The following is a 21,796-nucleotide window of genomic DNA, read 5'->3' as shown; positions in this document are numbered from 1 at the left end:
AAGCCAGCTAGGTCGAAGCCAAAAAGCGCTTCGAAAGATATGGATAATACGTCCAATTTTGGTTCTGCCAGGAAGCTATCGAAAGCGCGAAATCGAACCGATGGAGAGCTGGGCCAAGCCCAAAGAAGGAACAACGAACGGCCCAAAAGGTCTTGGCGCGCGCTGAAGGAATGAAAGATGAAAGTGGAGAACGTGGTCGACGTGGCAAATGGAGGAGCGTCCAGATGATCGAGAAACAGTTACCACTTAGTAGTAGTATTTATAGTAGTTTTTCATTCAGAACAGAGGTCACAAAATTTATACAAACACTCTCTCTAAAAATTCTAAGTACTCAGCGATCGAACGAACGGAATTCGAAGGAGAAATGTATGTTTTGTGAACCATCTTTATTTGTAATTGTTTTCATTCAATGCAATTTGTTTTCTAGTAATTTTTTCCAAGTCTGAATCCAGATACTTGCTTGAGAAACTGCTACTTCGAGGCGATTCGAATTAGTTTCTCTTGTATGCTTTAAAATATTTTAATTCCTAAGTGTTTGTTTCCTTATTCAAACGAACATTCAAACAGTTTTCTTGAAGCGAATAAACACAAAATTGTCCTGAGATTTACTAGTTGATCTCGCGAGTTTAAATACTTAAACTAGCGGTTGTTTACCAAATTCGAACGTAAACAAATTGGCACGCCCAGTGGGACTGGTTTTGTGTTTGTTAAAGTTGTGTTTATTTTTATATTGTGGAATAAAAAACTTGTTACTGGCATATAACTCATGATAAGTTAGGTTATGGTTAAAACTACTCAGAGATCTAATCCTAGTAAAACTCCAAGTTCTAGTGCCATGAGTAGTGAAGCAAGTTCGAGTGGTGGAGTCGATCCGCCCCCACAAAGTTTGGTAACATCTGAGTTGGTGAATGTTCCAATATTCTCCAGTCCAACCATTTCGACTGTGCATGATGTTATTCCAACTTTGCCAGTACCAACTATGGCAATTCCGTCCGTGACTGCTGGTTTTGGACGTTCGAAACCACCATAAGGTCAGGGCTTTATGTATGGGCCTCCCCCCACACTTGGCTTAGGAATGCCAAGTTTCGAACCTGATAGGTATACTTCGTCAAGGGTAACTCCCACACCCTTAACGACTGCATCTGTGTTGTCTTTGAGACAACAAATGGATGAGAGTAACCATGAAATGGTCAATCTCTTAACACAACAAATTGGTACTGTGTTTAATCCATTAATTCAGAATACCAAAGAGAGTTATCAAATGTTGGCATTTCAAATGAGTCGAATTGCAGATTTTTTTGGGACACCCCCACCACCTCCTAGAGTAAATCCCATTACTCCACAAGTAATACTACCTGCAATGTCTTCGACTCCAGTGCAGCAAAGGCCAACTTATGTGGCTACTGAAACAGTTCCTAACCCAACACCTACGCCGGTCGTACAAGAGGAAACTTATTATCCTCACGAGGTTAATCAAATGCCTCAAGTAGTAAATCAAAACCCTCCTGTTATTAACCCAAATCCACAAGTGGTACGTCAGAACCCTCCAGTGGTAATGGTTAGGAGGAACCAGGATCCTGACGAGGTAGTGCGAGAGGTGCAAAACAATAATCTGCTTGGCCAACACAATTTGGCTAACATGGTCGAAACGATTTTGGCCCAAAACGGCCTAAACACGGGTTGTCGAAGGCCAAATTTTGTCTCTGCCTTCACTGACTATGTGCTGCAAACCGAGTTACCAAGAGGTTGGAAAGTCCCAAAATACACTAAGTTTGCTGGGGACACTAATGAATCAACCGTAGAACATATTGCTAGGTATTTAGCTGAGTCTGGGAATTTGGCGAATAATGAAAATTTGCGAATGAAATACTTTCCCAATTCGCTTACCAAGAATGCATTTACTTGGTTTACAACTTTGCCTCCCAATTCGATTCATAGTTGGGCCCAATTGGAAAGGACTTTCCATGAGCAATTTTATATGGGCCAAACCAAAATAAGTCTGAAAGAGTTAGCCAGTGTAAAAAGAAAAAACCAAGAGTCAATTGATGACTATCTAAATAGGTTTCGTTTGCTGAAGTCCAGGTGCTTTACTCAAGTGCCTGAACACGAACTAGTGGAGATGGCTGCTGGTGGGTTAGATTATTCAATTCGAAAGAAATTGGATACCCAATACCTTCGAGACATGTCACAGTTGGCTGACAGAGTGAGACAAATCGAAAGGTTAAAAGCTGAAAAAGTTAGAAATTCTAAGTTTCAGAAAAAGAAAGAAATAGGTTTTGTTGATTCCTATGACAATGAAATTGATTATGAAATGAGTGATGAATACTTAGATTTCGATGATAGTGATATTAATGTGGCTGAATTAAAGCCTGGGCCTCCTTACACTTGCAAATTGTTGAGGCCGTCGAATGGAAAAAATCCTATCGAACCAAAAAATGATAAGTTTGTTACAAAGACTTATACTTTCGACATTACTAAATGTGATGAGATTTTTGATTTATTGGTGAATGACGGCCAAATTATTGTGCCAAAGGATATGAAAATACCACCAATAGAACAAAGAAAGAAAAGAGGATATTGTAAGTTTCATAATTATTTGGGACATAAAACTTATCAATGTGTTGTTTTCAGGGATTTGGTGCAAAAAGCGCTGAATGAAGGAAGGCTGAAGTATGCTGATAAGGCAAAGCCTCCAATGAAGGTAGATGCAGATCCCTTGCCTCCTGCAGACGCTACCTATGTCGAAGTCTATGACTGCAACATGGTTGAAGTGATGGACGCTGCTGCTCCAATCAAGGCTGTGCCTGAAGAGGAGTATGAAAAGAGGGTACGTGAGGTATACCCCAATGCTGAGGAAGAATTGGTGGACTTCCTAAATAGGTGCAAGCTGAAGAATGCTGAAGTGATGCTTTGCCCTAGATGCAGTGCTGTGTGTGACAAAGAGGCTACTGCAGGCCTTCAAAGTGTTGTACCTTATGCTGAAAGCAAGAGAAAATGGCCAAAATCTAGGCCAAATCAAAAAGCTTGGCCTTACAAAGGGGCCAATTGGGGAAAACCTATTACCAAAGGCCTTTCGATCCAGCAGAGGCTAGGCCCCCAAAACACTTTCAAACCATCTGGGAGAGCACCTGTTAACCAATGGGTGAGTGGACAGTACGTCACTTTTAATCGAAGGATGATGGAAAATGGAAGCTCTAGCAATGTTAATGTGAACATTGTATCTGAACCCAAGGGTTCAAAAGTGGTAGCTGGGAAGGAAACAGTGAATGCTGCCACTGAAGTCAACAAATACTCTTATAGGAATAACTATAAGGGAAAAAATCCTATGACCCGCACTCAGTGGCGAAGGTTCCAGAGGAAACAAAAGTTGACAGCAAAAGAGGCTGAGGCTGGGGGCAAGGCTGTAGCAACCCAGAAGGCTGAAAAGGTTGAAATGGCCAAGAGGCCAGTAAAGGAGAGGCTTTCCATAATATTGGAAGAGCCAATAGCTGAAAATGCCCAAGGAGGGGCAGAAGATAAGGATGACATGGAGGATGATGATCTCCTGGATGAGGGGTCTGATTTTGATGTCATGGTCAATGTGGTGTCGATTCTGCCACTGGAATATGATATACCTACTGAAGTCAATGAACTGGAAGAGGACTTCGAAGCCCTTAATTTGGCTGATCATAAGCCAATGTGTTATTATGTTATGCAAAATGGTTGTGTCGAAGAGCAAAAAGCTGTCTTCGAGAAGCCAGATCTGGGAATGCAGAACCACTTGAAGGCTTTGTTCATCAGGGCAAAAGTGAATAATGTGGGAATCAATAAAGTCTTAGTGGATGGAGGAGCTGTGGTGAATATCATGCCTCATTTCATGTTGAAGAAATTAGGTCTCTATGACACAGACCTTCATTCCCACAATGTATTGTTGGCCAATTATGAAGGAAAAACTGGCCATTCCCTGGGGGCAGTGCAATTGGAAGTTTTTGTTGGTAGTACAGTTCGAAAGACCTTGTTTATGGTCATAGCTGCCAAACCTAATTACAATCTGTTGTTAGGTAGAGAATGGATACATGGTGTTGGAGCTGTTCCCTCAACCATGCACCAAAGGTTAATCATCTGGAGAGAAGATGGTTTAGTCGAGAATGTAGAAGCAGATCAAAGTGCATATGTTTCAGAGACAGGCACTGTGACTTTACAGAACTTCGACAAAAATCTGGCTTCGATTGCTCCTTGTGGTGAGCAAGATGCTGCCTTCGATCCAAATGAAGTGGTATCAAAAAATGTATACCACTCAGTTAAGTTACATCCAACCCATGGTTTTTGTTGGGAGAGGGAAGACATAGAGAAACCCTTGTGTGAGGATGCATACCCACCAGTGTCTGGATGGGTCAACCATGATGAGTTTGATGATTGAGTCCCCAGCATGGGATCGAATTACGGCTTATGCAGCCGAGAATAGAATCAAAATGGCTCTTGAGGCCATTAATGTTCAAGAAGATATGGCTGTCGAAGCCAATGAGAACTTAAGGGACAAACTGGCCTCGGAGGTTAGTGAAGTAAATGATGGAAAAAAGCAAAGGTTAGATTGCATCTATGATGATGAGCCTTTGGGTTTTGAGAAAGATCCACATAGTTCGATTCAGAGAATGCAAGCCCAAGATCCTTTGCAGGAGGTTGATATTGGAGATGGCTCTGTTAAAAGGCCAACTTACATTAGTGCCAATATAGACCCAACCTTAAGAGAAAAAATGGTCGAGTTGCTTAAGAAATACAGAGACTGCTTTGCATGGGACTATAACGAAATGCCTGGGTTAAGCAGAAATCTTGTGGAGCATAGGCTACCCCTTCGACCAGATAAGAAACCTGTAAAGCAGCTTCCAAGGAGGTTTGCACCAGAAATCATGACAAAGATCAAAGCAGAAATTGAAAGGTTGCTCAAATGCAAGTTCATTCGAACAACCAGGTATGTGGAATGGTTAGCTAACATTGTTCCTGTTATTAAGAAAAATGGATCACTGAGGGTTTGCATAGACTTTAGAGATCTGAATAATGCTACACCTAAGGATGAATATTCCATGCCTGTAGCCGAAATGTTAGTCGACTCAGCAGCAGGGCATGAATATTTGAGTATGTTAGATGGCTATTCAGGTTATAATCAAATCTTTATTGACGAAGATGATGTGCCAAAAACCGCATTTCGTTGCCCTGGTGCTTTAGGCACCTATGAGTGGGTAGTGATGCCTTTTGGATTAAAAAATGCTGGAGCAACATACCAAAGAGCCATGAACTTAATTTTTCATGATTTTATCGAAATATTTATGCAGGTTTACATTGATGATATTGTTGTGAAATCCTCTTCCCAGGATGAACATATCGAACATCTTAAAAAATCGTTCGAAAGAATGAGAAAATGTGGATTAAAAATGAATCCACTGAAATGTGCTTTTTGTGTACATGCAGGAGATTTCCTTGGCTTTGTTGTGCATAAGAAGGGCATAGAAATTAATCAAAATAAGACAAAAGCCATCATGGAGACAGAACCTCCAGGAACAAAGAAACAGCTTCAATCTTTGCTGGGAAAGGTCAATTTCTTGAGAAGGTTTATATCAAACCTAAGTGGCAGAGCTCACCCCTTTTCTCCACTGCTGAGGCTCAAGAAAGGTGATGTATTTGAATGGGGAACGGAACAACAAAAGGCATTTGATGATATCAAGGCATACTTGTCAAAGCCTCCAACTTTAATGCCTCCTATTCGAAACAAAGCAATGAAGTTGTACATCGCAGCGTCAGATTCGACTATTGGAAGCATGCTCGCACAAGAGGATGAAAATGGCGTAGAAAAGGCTATTTACTATCTAAGTAGAATCTTGAATGATGCTGAGACTAGATATAGTCCAATTGAAAAGCTTTGTCTATGTTTGTATTTCTCTTGTACCAAACTTAAGCAATATATCAAACCAGTTCATGTTTATGTTTATTCTCATTTTGACATCATTAAGCATATGTTATTAAAACCAATTTTGCATAGTCGAATTGGGAAATGGGCTTTAGCTTTAACTGAATATTCATTGACGTACCAACCCCTGAGGGCTGTAAAAGGTCAAGTAGTGGCTGACTTTCTTGTTGACCACTCGGTGGCTGAGATCCCAATAACATACGTAGAACATGAACCTTGGATGTTGTACTTTGATGGCTCGAAGCACAAACATGGTACAGGAATTGAAATCTTAATCATTTCTCCTTCAAAGATTCCAACAAAGTTTAAGTACAAGATTAATGGAACATGCTCCAATAATGAAGCCGAGTACGAGGCTTTAATTGTAGGTCTAAAAATTATTTTGGACTTGGGGGCAAAACATGTTAAAATCAGAGGAGATTCTGAGTTAGTGATAAAACAATTGACAAAGGAATATAAATGCATTCAAGAACATTTGATGAAATACTTTGTCATTGCCTTCTCGCTACTAAAACGATTTGATTCATGTGACATTCAACACGTGCCTCGGATCGAAAACCAAGAAGCAAATGACTTAGCCCAAATTGCTTCTGGTTATAAGGTAACGGGGAAAAAATTAGATGAGATAGTTGAAGTTAAAGAAAAACTAATCTCATGTGAGGTAATACCCCATCAGCTGGGGGCAAATGAACTAAATGTCGAAAGGGAGTCCGAAAGGGTTGATGCACACTTTGATGAAGCAATGACTGAAGTCTTCGTGATTGACAATTTGGCTGACACGGATTGGAGACAACCCATTGTTAAATACATAGAAAATCCAACAGGTACAGCCGATAGGAAGGTTAAGTATAGAGCCTTGAATTACACAATCATGGGAAATGAACTATTTAAGAAGACTCCTGAAGGGGTTTTGTTGAAATGCCTAAATGAAAACGAAGCGTATGTAGCAATTTCAAACGCCCATAGTGGAGCCTGCGGTGCCCATCAAGCAGGCCACAAGATGAAGTGGCTTTTGTTTCGACAGGGTTTATATTGGCCTTCCATGCTTAAGGACTGCATAGAATATGCGAAAGGCTGTCAAGAGTGTCAAAAACACGCAGGGATACAACACGTTCCTGCCAGTGAGTTGCATTCGATTATCAAACCTTGGCCTTTTAGAGGCTGGGCTCTAGATTTAATTGGTGAGATAAGGCCCGCGTCATCCAAGAACCAACGTTATATACTAGTTGGGATTGATTATTTTACCAAATGGATAGAGGCTGTTGCCCTAACAAACGTGGATCAGGAAACAGTGATCAATTTTATCCAAGACCATATTATTTATAGGTTTGGGCTTCCTGAGACGATCACTACAGACCAAGGAACGGTGTTTGTTGGTCGAAAGATGCAAGATTTTGCTGAACAATTGGGTTTTAAGCTAATGACTTCGACGCCCTACTATGCTCAAGCAAATGGCCAAGTTGAAGCAGCCAACAAGGTTATAATTAGTTTAATTAAAAAGCACGTTGCCCAAAAGCCAAAGAATTGGCATAAGACCCTGGACCAAGTCCTATGGGCATGTAGGAATTCTCCTAAAGAGTCAACAGGTTCGACACCTTTTCGACTAACATATGGTCACGATGCCGTGTTACCTGTTGAAATAATGATGCAGTCGATTCGAGTACAAAGGCAATGGGAACTACCTCCTGATCACTATGAGAACATGATGTTAGATGAATTAACAGACGTGGATGAGGAAAGGTTGCAGGCGTTAGATGCTTTGATTCGACAAAAAGAACGAATTGCTAGAGCATATAACAAAAGGGTTAAATCCAAACTCTTTGACGTAGGAGACTTAGTTTGGAAAGTCATCCTCCCCATGGACAGACGAGATCGAGCCTTTGGAAAATGGTCACCCAATTGGGAAGGACCATTTAAGATTTCTCAAGTTTTGTCAAATGGAGCTTATGAGATTGAAGAGTTAACTCCTGAGAAACGTTCAGTCAACATGAATGGCAAATATTTAAAGAAATATAAGCCAATGTTGCAAGAAATAATCATAAAAAATGAATAACGCAAGAATAAAATTTGCGAAATGGTAAAAGGAAATGCCAATAATCAAGTTTTATTTCATATAAAATCAACAATACAACCAGTCATTCAAGAATGTTCAAGAAAATACAAGAAATGGTTGAATGTTGAAAGATAAACACTTAAGGTTTACCCTGAACCCGAGTTCCCTCATCCTTTGAATCAGAATTGGAAAGTTCTGAGATCTGAGAGTCTTCATCCTCAGAAGAAGGAGTTGGAGTTCCTGGGTATTCTTCATCAGGCTCTAGGGTACTGAGGAACTTGAGGTAGTCTTCATCTTCGTCATCTGAACTAGAGCTTGAGGAGTCAGAAGAGAGAATGATGGTTTCTACTACATTAGCTGGTGCCGGTCGAGGGCGAAGGATTCTAGCGCGTGGAGGTTTGGAAGCTGGAATCTTGATTCGTCCCTTTCTAAGAGGACGCAGCATGTTTGAGCTTGAGGTAGAAGAAGGAGGATTTGTCTTGTTATCCATTCTTTGTGGAGAGGTATTGATGCGTTATTTGTGCAAAATGATGAACAAAAACTTGCAAAGCGTGGGTCTTTATAAAAGGATTAAGGCGCGTTAATGGCTAGGTAGTTACAACTAACCGTGGTCAGTTTGCATAGGGAAATGCCAAAGCATTAATGCCCAAAACCGTGTAGTTAATCATGTTGACTGCTTTGGAAACATGTTCATTCCATTCCTTGCAAAATGCTATTAATGAAGCTTGGGATGATGACCCAAAAGAAGGAAAGCAAGCAACAATAAAGGAATAAAATACTCAGCCAATACATGAACATGCAGCATAAAAAGGCCAAAAAGGGCATACATTTAAAAAAGCATGTACAAAATTGTTCGATAGTTGCTAGTGTTAAAAGATCTACAGTTATGACATCCAAAAGAGAATAACAAAAATTTAAGACTAAAAGGAAAATTTATAAGGTCAAGATTGTTGCTGGGATGTCGAAGGAGGCTGTCGATTGGCCGCTTGAAATTGGTAATACTGAGTTCGAATGGACGCCAGTTTACGTTGTAGCATTTCTTTATCACTAGCAAGGCGCTCGACTCGTTTCCGGACAGCTAAACCCTCACTGAAGTGTTGGATACCTTCACGTGCTAGCTCATCAAGCCTAACCTTTTGTGCTTCGATAGCCACTGCAGCTAGCTTTTCCATCTTAGCCTCCTCTTGTCGAATCTTTTCCTTTAGCGCTTCGATTTCAGACTGCCATTGAGCAATATTGTTCTCACAAGCCACAAGTTGCTCGAGGGCTTTGTCAGAAGCAGTCTTGATAGTTGTGACCTCTGCATTGCAACTATTAGCTTGCTCGAAATGTTGTTGCTGGGTGGCAAGCAAAGATGTCAAAAGGTCGCTAGTCCTGGTTAGGAGTTGAGATTGACTAACGAATTGTTCTAGAAAGGTTTCAGCCTGAGTCACTAGAAGGAACATTGCTTCGTCAGTCTTTGGGTTCTGCAGCTTGCGGAAAAGAGCTTTGATGTTGTAATATATAGAAGAGTCACGCTCAAGCAGACCCAACATATCCCCAGTAAGAATTTCTCGCCTAAACCTGATTTCATGCTCAAACTGTTCTTGCTCAAGTACATCTCCCTCACCCCCTGCGTCCTCAAAAGCGGAGCTAGAGGTGCCATGGCTTGATAAAAGCTTGCTAAGTGCGTCGACTGGAGTTAAATCTTTTAACTCTTTAGCAAGTTCAGCTGGCAGGACAACAGTGGGAAATGGCTTTGACACGGAAGTTCCCTCTTCACCGAGTGAGTCACCAATATAGGAGTTCCCATCTTCAGAGTCGAAAGCGCCAGCACTGGGTGAACTAGATTCATGGTTTGACCCACTTGGTTGTGGCTGATTGGTAGTGGAGTGCTCACCATCAACTGTTGGCCTTTGTTCAGTATTAGCAATGGGGTCAGCTGGAAAGTTGGTTGGAGGATCATTATCAGCCAATACTTGGGCAGAGTCTGTTAAAGGATTCTGTTGTGGTAGGCTTTGATCGAGTTGGTTTTCTTCATGGTCAGGCTTAAGGATATCATCTGCGAAAGCGCGGTGAGGCGGGCTAGGAGCCTTGGGCGGTGATAAAGTTTCAGTAAGAATGGCCGTTTCGAGAGGCTGAGGAGATGAGATTTTTTCTGCAACATCTTCAGGAGGCGCATTGCTTGGTCCTTCGACCACCCCCTCAGCCGCTTTGCTAAGAGCAGGCTCATCCTGAGGAATAACTTGAGCAGAGTTTGGTGGCTGAAACAAACAAAACCATGAAAGAATGAGTAACACAGTCAAAGGCTGAAGAAATAACAAGAAGTAAGAATGGCTTACTTGGGTTTGAGGGGTAGCAGAAGCTTCAGGTTGTGAAGTGGTTTCTTTTGCAGTAGCAGAAGCCTCGACAACAGCAGCTGCAGCAGGAGATTTTTTCTGCTTCTTTTTCTTCTTTTTCTTCCTCTCCGATTGTTCCAAAGGAGGGTCTTCAGGTGATGCCAGAGTATCAGGTTGTGCCTCAATCTCAGAGGACTTGCGCTCAGGAGTACTTTCTTGGGTGGGTTGGTGTTCTTTCTTCTTCTTCTTCTTTTTCTTTTTCTCATCAGTAATGGGTTCAGCACTAGGAAAAAGATCTTGAGTAGTAGCAGCGGTAGTGTGCTCAGGGATGGTCGAGAGAACAGGAGTATCCTGCAGGCCACAGTTCAGTAAGTTCGCATTTAAGCCAAGGGAAATAGAAATCGTTGGATAAATGGATACCTCATCTGGAGCACTCGAACAAGGGGCCGGAACAGGTTTTTGCTTCTTCGAAACAGAAGGAGTTTCAGTTGAATGAGGCCTCTTGCGTGAAGCAATCTAGGAAGGGCATATCAAAGTTAACATAGAAATCTTACAGAAGTGTGAAAAGCCACAAGAAGGTAAAAGCCTACCTGTAGTTCAACCTTAGATGGTGGGGGAAGAGGCTTGCTAGAATCGCTGGAACCTGCCTTCGACTTGCTCCCTACATCGAAGAGGTGTGCATAAGAGAAAAGCACGCAAGGTAAAAACGATGCAAGTAAAAGTAAAGCTAAAAGAATACCTCTGGCGTTCAACTTCGACTTAATCTTGTTCAAAATGGATGAGTCGAACCCATTAGAGATAGCGGTAAGCAAGGCGGTCTTGTCGACCAGGCGTCCTTCATAGTGTCGAGACCACCAGGTAAAAAATTCCCTAGTGCAGGCATGTGAGGGAGCGAAGTCGAATGGGGTAAGCTCATAAGAAGGCTGATTGAAGTGGTTCAAGAATGAATGGAACTGTGGTTCTGTCATGCCATGTTTGCCCAAACAAACCTCCCTCTCTTCCAAATATATGCTCTTTGGGAGTATTTGAGTTAAGCCAAATTGGCGAGACACCAGGTTTGGGAAGTAACCAACTAACCCAAAATCTCCATAGGTCAAGCCAATTCGACAGGACAAGACTGTAGGCATCAAGTAAGCAGTCCAAATGTTGTTGGTTACCGTCTCGAATTCCGGTGGAGAAGGAAATCTGTGAGTAAACCAAGGAGGACCAAGTGGCCTATCCACAAAGGGAGCAAAGCTAGGCTTGAACTTCTTCAGGCTGAGGAAAGTATTAAAATACTGTTGGAAAGCCACATCATAACCAAGGCCTCTTTCCCTAGGCACCATTCTCGCCAACCTCGTGCCTTCGACTCGACGTGTTCTTGATTCCTCATAGTATGGCTCAGGCAAGAAAAGGTCAAGTTCAGCATGAAAAGTGGCAGTTAGCCATAATTGCAGTAACCAGAAGGGGCCAGCACCTAAAAAGGTGGATCCATCACCTGTTCTTTTAAGATGTTCACAAGCATCCCTCATGGATTCATAAAGACATCCAAGAATAAGCCGAGCGAAGTTGAATTGCTGGCACTCATGTAATTGAATAGCCATAGGGATGAATTTCTTGGCTACTTGGAGAGATTGAGTGCAGAAGACATACTGCGATAGCCATAAGGTTAAGAAAGCGATGTGTTCTTCGTCACTTACTTCATCACTAGTCTTTCGATTCTCCACGATGTATTTAGAGTAAGACTTGTTTCGAAAGTCGAATTTGATGGTGTCGGAAGCTTTGCAAGGATCATAAGTGTCGCCAAGAGGCGATAAGCCAGTAATGGCAGCAACATCCAGCAGTGTAGGAGTCATCATGCCACATTCGAAGTGGAAAGTGTTGGTGGAAGACTCAAAGAAGTGCAAAGCAGCAACAATCATTTCCTGTTGGTATTTAAGGCCGGTCCGAGAAAGTTGAATAAGGTCATAAATGCCACAAGCTTGCCAAATGTCAGCTTTGTCACGTTGTACCCTGTCTAACCAGCCAAGGTATTGATCATTCAAAGAAGGAGCTGATCGAAACACTCTGTTAGGCGCCTTGATATAGCTAAAATTATAGGGTTCACTAATGAAAACCCTAGGAACACAAGGCTTATAAACAGGAAAAATAGACAAAACTTTGGAATTCCGACTTTTATCACTTGGCTTGGGTCCCCCAAATGCATGCACGAGGTTATCAACAGAATAAGGAAAGATTAATTGATTTTCCCAAAACTTTTGTAAGTCTAAACGCAATGATGGTTCTGGAACCACATCCGTGTCGTAAGAGGAAAGAGTGGCGGTACCGGCGTAAGGAAGGAATTTTCTGACACCTGAATCTGACGCCATTGATGAAGGTATAAAGATGGCGTGAAAGAATGGTGATTAGGGTTAAATTTGGGAATCACAGGTTGTTTGCAACGGTTGAGGAAAATCCGAGTGAAAAGAAAGTTGATGACTGGGTGATAAGTAGAAAAGTGAAGACAAGAAGTCTTTTGGAAACAAGAATTCAAGAAAGAATCGCGGAAGATGAAGAAGAAGATGAACAGTTGACAGAGAAAAATTGGAAAAAACGCAATAAAGGGAGGATATGGCTATTTATAGAGGCACGCGGTCTGTGGAAAATAACAAGTTTTTCAACTTCCTTGTTGACAAATGTCCAAACCCCTTGACAGGTGGAAAGAAAAACAAGTTTTGGAGCCAATCCAAAGTTTGAAAGGCAGTCTAAACGATAGGAGAGATAAATGGAAAAGAAAGATATCCATTAATACTTTCAAAAACGCCACTTCCTCTTGCGATAAACATAGTCGAAAATGGCATTTTTGGGGGGCAATTTGTTGGATATAAATTTGGTATTTATCAATCAAATATAATTGGTGGGTCCAATATTTATTTGGAGGTGATATTGTTAAAATAAAACTTTCAAAGGTGGCGTCGAAAGCCAGCTAGGTCGAAGCCAAAAAGCGCTTCGAAAGATATGGATAATACGTCCAATTTTGGTTCTGCCAGGAAGCTATCGAAAGCGCGAAATCGAACCGATGGAGAGCTGGGCCAAGCCCAAAGAAGGAACAACGAACGGCCCAAAAGGTCTTGGCGCGCGCTGAAGGAATGAAAGATGAAAGTGGAGAACGTGGTCGACGTGGCAAATGGAGGAGCGTCCAGATGATCGAGAAACAGTTACCACTTAGTAGTAGTATTTATAGTAGTTTTTCATTCAGAACAGGGGTCACAAAATTTATACAAACACTCTCTCTAAAAATTCTAAGTACTCAGCGATCGAACGAACGGAATTCGAAGGAGAAATGTATGTTTTGTGAACCATCTTTATTTGTAATTGTTTTCATTCAATGCAATTTGTTTTCTAGTAATTTTTTCCAAGTCTGAATCCAGATACTTGCTTGAGAAACTGCTACTTCGAGGCGATTCGAATTAGTTTCTCTTGTATGCTTTAAAATATTTTAATTCCTAAGTGTTTGTTTCCTTATTCAAACGAACATTCAAACAGTTTTCTTGAAGCGAATAAACACAAAATTGTCCTGAGATTTACTAGTTGATCTCGCGAGTTTAAATACTTAAACTAGCGGTTGTTTACCAAATTCGAACGTAAACACCCTGATTAATAGAAACATAATATTTTATATACAAAAGTCGAGATTCGAAATACCTCTTCAAACTCTTCTAAGACGTTCTCTTTTGCTAACCTAACCACACTTCATTGTTCTATAAAATTTGATTATTTTTTTAAGTATAAATATCTTGTATTTCTTATAAGTTTCAACAATTTGTTTTAGGATTTAATTCACATACTCTCTTGTTAATGGTGGGGTTGGTCATCTCTTTTCTTACTATAAATTCTGCCTTGTGGATGCTAATTGCACTACTTTTAATTATACATGTCTCGTTATATTGAACTAAGTCAAAGTTTATGCGCGTTACATTAACTGGGTTTCAGAGACATAAATGCAGAATAACTAAAGGTCTGTTCCTAGAAGCCTTCTTTAAAGTCGCAACGACTAGCCTCAAATTCTTGGAGAATCGTAACACTTCCAAGACATTTACCAGTGTCAAAGCATAACATCAAAGGAGCATCGTCTCGTAACTGCCACCATTAAATGCTCCAATAGCTACGTCGTCGCTCTATAAAAGGTGTTTCCCTCCAACATCTCAAGGTATGCAATTCTAATCCTAAAACATCTCATTTCACATTCCCATACATACCATACCGACTTTAGCATGGTGGTGCTTGTAGGTACACTCCCATCAACTTTAAACTATATTTGGTTTAGTGGTGATTGACGCTGAATTTGATATGAATGGAGCACCACGGTTCGATCCCCGCAACTACGATATGAAGGGGGCTGAACTCACTTGAAGTCAAAACTAACCCATGAACATGATTAACCGGACCGGTGATCTAGTAATATTTTATTTTGTTTTTAAAAAAGTTTCTTGGCAAAAATGAAAATTGTAATAATAATAATAATAATAATAATAATAATAATAATAATAATAATAAAAATAATAAAAATAAAATAAAAACAAATGAAAATAATCGGGGTAGTTTGGTAATTTAGGGTTGAAAGAAGATGAAGAACGGGATGGTTTAGAAGAAGGAAGCAAAAATCAGTGAGATCTCCGAAGCGGAAGAAGTTAGGGAGAGAAATGGCATCTGGTTGGGGAATCACAGGAAACAAAGGCCGTTGCTACGATTTCTGGATCGATTTCAGCGAGTGTATGTCTACTTGCAGAGAACCCAAAGATTGTGTTCTTCTTCGTGAAGATTACTTCGAGTGCCTCCATCATTCCAAAGAGGTACCACCCTTCTTCATTTCTTTTACCTTTTCTTTCAATTCATTCATCAATTTCACATCCATTCAATTTCAATCAATCATTGATTCATTCGATCGATCGATCAAATGCATTGTTTAAGAATTAGGATTATTGTGAAATGCAATCCCTAACCCTAATTGTAATACCAACTCTCCACTATAGCTTTTTATGAAAATTGCTCGTAGGATATATAAAAATAATTTATGTTTATTTTATCTTTTTCTGTAAAAATAGCTTATGTAAGCTTATACACGTTAAGCGCTTGTGTTATAAGCTGATTATCATGCATGATAAAAATGTCTGGTTCGAATTAGCTTCTAGCTTGTGGAAGATTTATTAACTGAGATAAGTATTTCATTCATAACTTGTAACATAAATGCTCTCAAAAGTTTATAGGTACTTTTGAAATTTTTTGTTGAGGGAGGTTATGTGGGAAGCTAATATATTTAGATGGCTTGTAATCATTGTAAGATTGTTTTAACTTTTAACTGATATTTTTAATAAGTGCTTGTCGAAAAGTTTACCTAAACTGACTTTAAATCATGACAGTGGTATCATTAGACGAATGAATCGTTAAAAATATAGTGACCCTGTGGAAAGACTGAAAATATATGGTAATATACACAGTTTACAAATGCATTGCTAATTTAATTTCATCCCATTTGCTCACTCTATTCGATCTTTCTTATCGCTAAAAAATAAGCAAACTTTATTTTGGTTGACTGTGGGAAGATAAAGCTAGGGATAAAAATAAGAGAAAATGGACAAATTTTGTATATTTTTTAGATGGATAGAAAATGGAAAAAGTAAAAAAAATGTATATATGTTCTCTCCTGTTGTTATGTTAGATAGAATAGGGAAAGAAAAAAATAAAAAGAAAAGTAAATGAATAGTTGATGTAAAGACATTAGAGATGAGAAATAATTTGATGGGTATAATTGAAAGGAGTGGACTATCTTCTCTCCACTTGAGGGTAGAACACTCTTTTACAAGTCCCATACTCCCATATCATATTGTTTTTCTTCCTTGTTTTTTCTCCACAGCACAAAGGGATAAAAGTTTATTTGCATCTCATTTTTCTCCCCTCAACCCCCCACCCACCCACCCACCTCCTCCTATTTTCTTTTGAAACAAAAATAGAATAAAGGTGTGTTGAAAGACTTTAACAAATTTTGTTTATGTTAAATCTTAAAAAGTTATGTCTTCTTCTGTAGCAATCATAGTTTAAAATGCATTCCGTTTCAGTTTATCATTCGACCACAGAAAACAACACATAGTTTCTGCTGATTTCTTGGGACTTGTTAGTAAACAAAGGATGACGTGGGGAAAAGAACAAACAAGTTTGAGAGCTTTTATGAGAAAATAACAGAGCTCTCCCATTTCTTTTGCACTTCTTTCCATTCCCATCTACAGCAACCTTGATTTGGCAAAATAGCACAATTTGGTGCTATTTAACTATAGATTTTTTTTAAAAAAAGTTTCTTGAGTTAATGTCTTCTCTTCTCTTGCTTTTACAACATACGTTATTTATACATTATTTTTGTAGCTTATACAATGATTATAATTGATTAGCCGTGGATAATGGGACATTAGTTGTTACTTGTTTGATATTTGGCACAAACAAATGACTTACAATCATTCGTTCATCTTGTATGATTCTCTTATAACTTATAGTCGTTATACAGTTTTAAGGATGTAAAGTCCTATGGCTGATAATACTATGGTGTTTAATTTCAGACGTTTGATATTGTTATCATATAATGCTGTTTAATTGCGAGGTTAGAATTTTCATGTGGATTGTTGGACTCCAAATAGCTAGTATACTCTAGTGGATTTTGTTTGGGATTGGGAACCTAGACAGCAATTGTCTAATATATTATCCATGAAGTTTATTTTGATGACAAACATATATATCTTTGTATTTCAGTTCAGGCCTTAAAAGCAGTAGAGAATTCCATATATACTATCCATTGTGGATTAGCTTTTGGCAGATGGTAGTTTCTTAGTTAAAGGCAGTAAAACAGAACTTAATGAGTGGTGCTTTTGGCAGATGGTAGTTTCTTAGTTAAGGCAGTAAAACAGAACTTAATGAGTGGTTGGGTTACACTATAGGTTGACCAATATTTAGTAGTCAGTTTTGAGATACGAGCAATAATCCTTGTGTGAGTAGAGTGTCTGTTAAAGATTTAGATTAAGGAATAAGGAGAGTTTAGTAAGATAAGGAGGCTTTGAGAAGAGGGCTATTGAGGATAGAAAGAAAGTGTTGGGTATCTACTACTTATATATATATATATATATATATATATATTATGTGAGAGAAAAAGTTGTTTCATTGTTTATTAAGTAATATTTGTATTACTCAGTGTTTAATTGTTTAACAAGTTATTGTATGTGTTAGTTTGATCGCCATATAAGTTACTCTTGTTGATTTTTTTTGCTTAATGCAGTTCCAACGAAGAAATCGGATTTACAAGGAGGAGCAACGCAAACTAAGAGCTGCTGCCAGGAAAGGTCAGGATGACGGAGCTGTTACTGAACATCACTAGCATTTGTTATTAACTGTCAATTTAAGCTTCTGAACAATTATTTTAATAAAACGTTTGTAATTTCGCTGGGATTGGTATTTCTACCTTTTGTGTGAGCCTTTTTGACATACGGGCTTCTTTTCCCTGTGCAATAATTCGGAGGTTAACTTGCGGTTGCAAATTAGACACTGAAATATGTTTGAGGTTAGAGGATTGAAATCCTCAAAATGAAAGAGAATCAACAGATAAAGTTCTGATATAGTGTAATTATGCAGTAAATTTTGGATTTTCGTGAACTTGACCTTTCAACTTTTTTTTTCCTTATTAAGTCTCGCTTTTTAAACACTATCGAGTATCGTTCAATGAAAAAAATCTCTTTTTGTAAGTCAATTTGGGCCATGTCGAGGACACTCATCCAGATTTGGGTCTGGTGTACACTCGTCCAGATTGACACTACTACCACCAACTGTAGTTAAAAATGACAATTTTTTGTTGAGGACCACGTGAGTATCACACTATTAACATTAGCGTCTGTGAGGGCATATACTCATGTCTTCCATGGTACATTAATGACTCTTTTATCATAATCAATGTTCTATATGACTATATCTACTCATTAAGTTCAATAGTGCTGGAGGTGATGAAGTGTATTGAAAAAACCAAGTCCACATTGATTAAAGTTAAGATCGGACTATAGTTTATATAGAGTGACATCTCTCATTTTATAAGTCTGTTTTGTAAGAATGACTTAATTTATATCCATATTCTTTTCCAATCTCCCATGGCTCGATTGTTTTGTTCAATCTCAACCACTCATCCCAGTTTAATGCATGCAATCAATAATATTAATCGATGGATGAACAACTGAGATTAACACCGAATAAAGAACATAAAAGAGATGACATGAGACAATCCGATTTCAATTGACAATGATGTGGTAAACTAATAACATTAGGCTTTCAGTTAGGCACGTAACTATCTAGTTCTTCTTGTCATTTTTCAATTTATCAAAAGAAGCAAGAGTGGCAAATACCTCATGTAATTAATTAAGCACAATATGAGGTATAAGTATCAATCAAATTAGATAATTAAGTTCCCATTGGGCTACCACCCACTCGTCCTCTTCTTCTTGCCGTGATCGTTTCATTTTTTTCATTAATATATGGACTTTGTCATGAAATGGTAATTAGACATTAACTAAGTCCAACTATAAACACAACATGACATACTATTTTTAAGCATCAATTGATGGATGGATATACGTATCCATACGGAATCAACGAAAATGTTTGATGCTACAAATTAAAACGGTTCCATGCCATCACAATGTGTCACGAAATAATATTATTATCATCCGATAAAAATTAGGCACATGAGTAAATTTGTAAGTGGAATAAAAATTATTTTGTGAAATAAAAAACTCATCCATGATACTATAAAATTGAGTAATTTTATTCAATAGTAGTAACTCTACTCACTTTCCTTTCACATGTTACTTGGTACAGACTTTCCCTACTTATTTCAGTTCACCCGTATCCCTTTTATTAATTGCAATCACTAGCTTCTTGCCTACACAATGAAACACAATACACATCATGCTCACAAAAGAAAGTTCCAAAAAGTGAGACATTGTACATGCTGCCTTTATATAGCCTATACTTTGAAAGCTACTCCCCCATCCCTAATTGTAACTACTTTTTCACCAAAAAAATTACTAAATCATCTTCAAATTATTAGGTACATTTTTTTTTCTCTTTCAATTAAAACCCGAATTATTGTTAACAAAATACATATTGAGATAAATTTTTATGTAGTAACGGTTAAAACTTTTTTACATGGACATCGATCTAGTCAAATCACACAACTATACTTATTTTATAGATTATTTTCTAAAACACATCCACAAATATGTCTAATATTAATCGAATGTATGTGTAATAAAGTTTGAGTCATGCTAACCAGTGTCTCTAGGGGTGCCAATTAAGAAAACAAAATATATTAATAATTTTGTATTGAATAACATATTTTATATTGAAGTTAACTACACAAATTTCAAAATAGTTTTTACTATATTTAATTCCTTAATAAGTGTTTCAGAGACACAAAAATAGACCTTGTTAACATTTTCCGGAAAATTTTAATTATTGGTGCATAGCATACTGCATACAAATTATAACCATAATATCCATATTATTTATGTTACCAACTTTTGTTAATATAAGTAAAAAAATAGAAAATAAATTTATAAAAGGAGAGGGAGTAATCTACACACTTCTCAAATTCTACCAAAACAGAGGAGCTATAAATTTAATTCCTAACTCTTCCTTTAGCACCAAACTATATTTCCCTTCATTTTCATTCACCTTCTTCATTACATTACATTATTATCATACTACAAAATGATCATAACATTACGCCTTATTTTACTAGCCATATTTGTTTCACTCTCAACAAATACTAGCCATGTTGTAGATGCAAAAAGAAACTGCGGCAATAATGTTAAGGAAGCTTGCAGTGTCACAAGGTACAAAAATCTTTGCATCCACACACTATCACAATTCTCCAACACAGCAGGAAGAACCCCAAGCAAATGGGCACGCGCGGGAGTGTCGGTAACAATAGGCGAAGTTAAGAATGTTCAAGCATATCTTACAAAATTAAAGAGGAATGGAAATTTGAAAGGAAGAAACAAAGTTGCGCTTTCGGATTGTATTGAAACTTTTTGCTATGCACTTGATGATCTTCACAAATCACTCGGTGTGCTTAGGAAGCTAAGCAAACGCACGTTTAACACACAAATGGGGGATCTTAATACATGGATTAGCGCGGCACTTACCGATGAAGATACTTGTCTTGATGGATTTGAAGGAAAAAGTGGAAAGCAAATTAAATTGCTGCAAAATAAGGTTCATAATGTTTCTTACCTAACAAGCAACGCTCTTGCTCTTGTCAACAAACTTGCTTCTACGGGTCTCGGAACCATCACTGATCCATAGAACTTTCTTCTTTCGGTTTTCTATAAGTTGCTTCTACTAGAAGTAATCGTAATCAAGGTATAGTAGTAGACTATAAATGTGAGTTGTGGAAGACTAGCCCCATATATATTCTCTAAATTAAGTTACATATTAAGCAGTGATATAAAGAAGTTTGTAGATGCTAAATTATATTTTGTGGTTTTACTTATATGTGCGCGCGTGCATGTGCGCCTAGCCACCTAAGTATAATCGTCCAAAGATTGTAATCGCGAGCATAAATTAATAAACATAGTCTAGCATATGTTTGAATATTAATTTTTGTTCAATTAGTGTTGTTGATTGTTGCTTGCTCTCTGTACATATGATGATATGCAATCCTTAAACTCTAATTGGATTTTTTATTCCTAGGAATCAAATGATTAAGTAAAAAAGAGGATTGAAACAATTAGTTTTTTCATTCCAAATTTAGCAAATATTCTCATATTATTGGTATGTTATTGCATTGCATTATAAATTTAGTGAGATTCTAGTAAAATTATTTTGTTGTATCTGTAAGAGTTGTGAATTGGTTGAGAGATACTACAAAAAGATTAAAGGACTGACGGATGTGTTAACAAACCGGAGAGTTTTAGACAAAAATAAAAAATTATCAAAGTAAAAATGGTCTTTAAGTTGTCCAATTATCTTATCTTTTCATTTTATCTTTTTTTTTTGTCTAGATCATCTTTTAATGCCCCCTTATTCTTTTTTTCTTTCGTCAAGTAACATAGTGATTAGAATTTTATCTTTGACGCGAAAAAGTTGAGTATCAAACCTCAGCTTATGTATATCAATAACCCTATTAACCGAGCTAAGATCACAAAACTATTCCCTTATTCTTTATTTGTTTTGTTTCATGAATTTAATGACAATATTGTCACTTGATAATAATAAGGCAATGTATAAATCTATTTTGGAGGCAAAATTTTTTTTTTGAAGAAGCTAAAATGAGATATATATATATATATATATATTAACTAAAAAATAGTCACCTCAGCACAAGGTGTGCCAAAATGGACTACCAGAGTTTACAAAGATAGACAGAAAAGAAAAATATAAAGATCAAAATCATACAAGACCCAAACATAACAAATGACTAGACCACCAACTATGGTA

At 38.0% G+C, this 21,796-nt stretch overlaps 3 protein-coding genes across 3 annotated transcripts; 2 read left to right on the top strand and 1 right to left on the bottom strand.

Annotated features, from left to right (window-relative positions):
- Positions 1 to 8,935: 8,935 nt before the first annotated feature.
- Positions 8,936 to 10,256, bottom strand: LOC123889110. Its single transcript, XM_045938306.1, has 2 exons — positions 10,249 to 10,256; positions 8,936 to 10,190 (listed from the first exon to the last, which is right to left on the bottom strand). The coding sequence occupies exons 1-2, from the start codon at positions 10,254 to 10,256 to the stop codon at positions 8,936 to 8,938; spliced, it is 1,263 nt and encodes a 420-aa protein (XP_045794262.1).
- A 4,653-nt stretch (positions 10,257 to 14,909) lies between these two features.
- On the top strand, positions 14,910 to 17,962 carry LOC123893081 (NADH dehydrogenase [ubiquinone] iron-sulfur protein 5-B). The gene is made up of 2 exons (XM_045942998.1): positions 14,910 to 15,123; positions 17,589 to 17,962. Exons 1-2 carry the CDS (start codon positions 14,974 to 14,976, stop codon positions 17,685 to 17,687), a joined length of 249 nt encoding a protein of 82 aa, XP_045798954.1. The 5' UTR covers positions 14,910 to 14,973; the 3' UTR covers positions 17,688 to 17,962.
- Positions 17,963 to 19,933: 1,971 nt separating this feature from the next.
- LOC123891172 (pectinesterase inhibitor 6-like) lies at positions 19,934 to 21,009 on the top strand. The gene has a single exon (XM_045941013.1). It carries the CDS (start codon positions 20,066 to 20,068, stop codon positions 20,660 to 20,662), a length of 597 nt encoding a protein of 198 aa, XP_045796969.1. The 5' UTR covers positions 19,934 to 20,065; the 3' UTR covers positions 20,663 to 21,009.
- Positions 21,010 to 21,796: the final 787 nt, after the last annotated feature.

The sequence above is a fragment of the Trifolium pratense genome, linkage group LG6 (assembly GCF_020283565.1).
Source record: "Trifolium pratense cultivar HEN17-A07 linkage group LG6, ARS_RC_1.1, whole genome shotgun sequence".
Taxonomy (NCBI): domain Eukaryota; kingdom Viridiplantae; phylum Streptophyta; class Magnoliopsida; order Fabales; family Fabaceae; genus Trifolium; species Trifolium pratense.
Note: the sequence above shows the minus strand (reverse complement) of the source record. Positions and strands in the feature narration are given on the sequence as shown.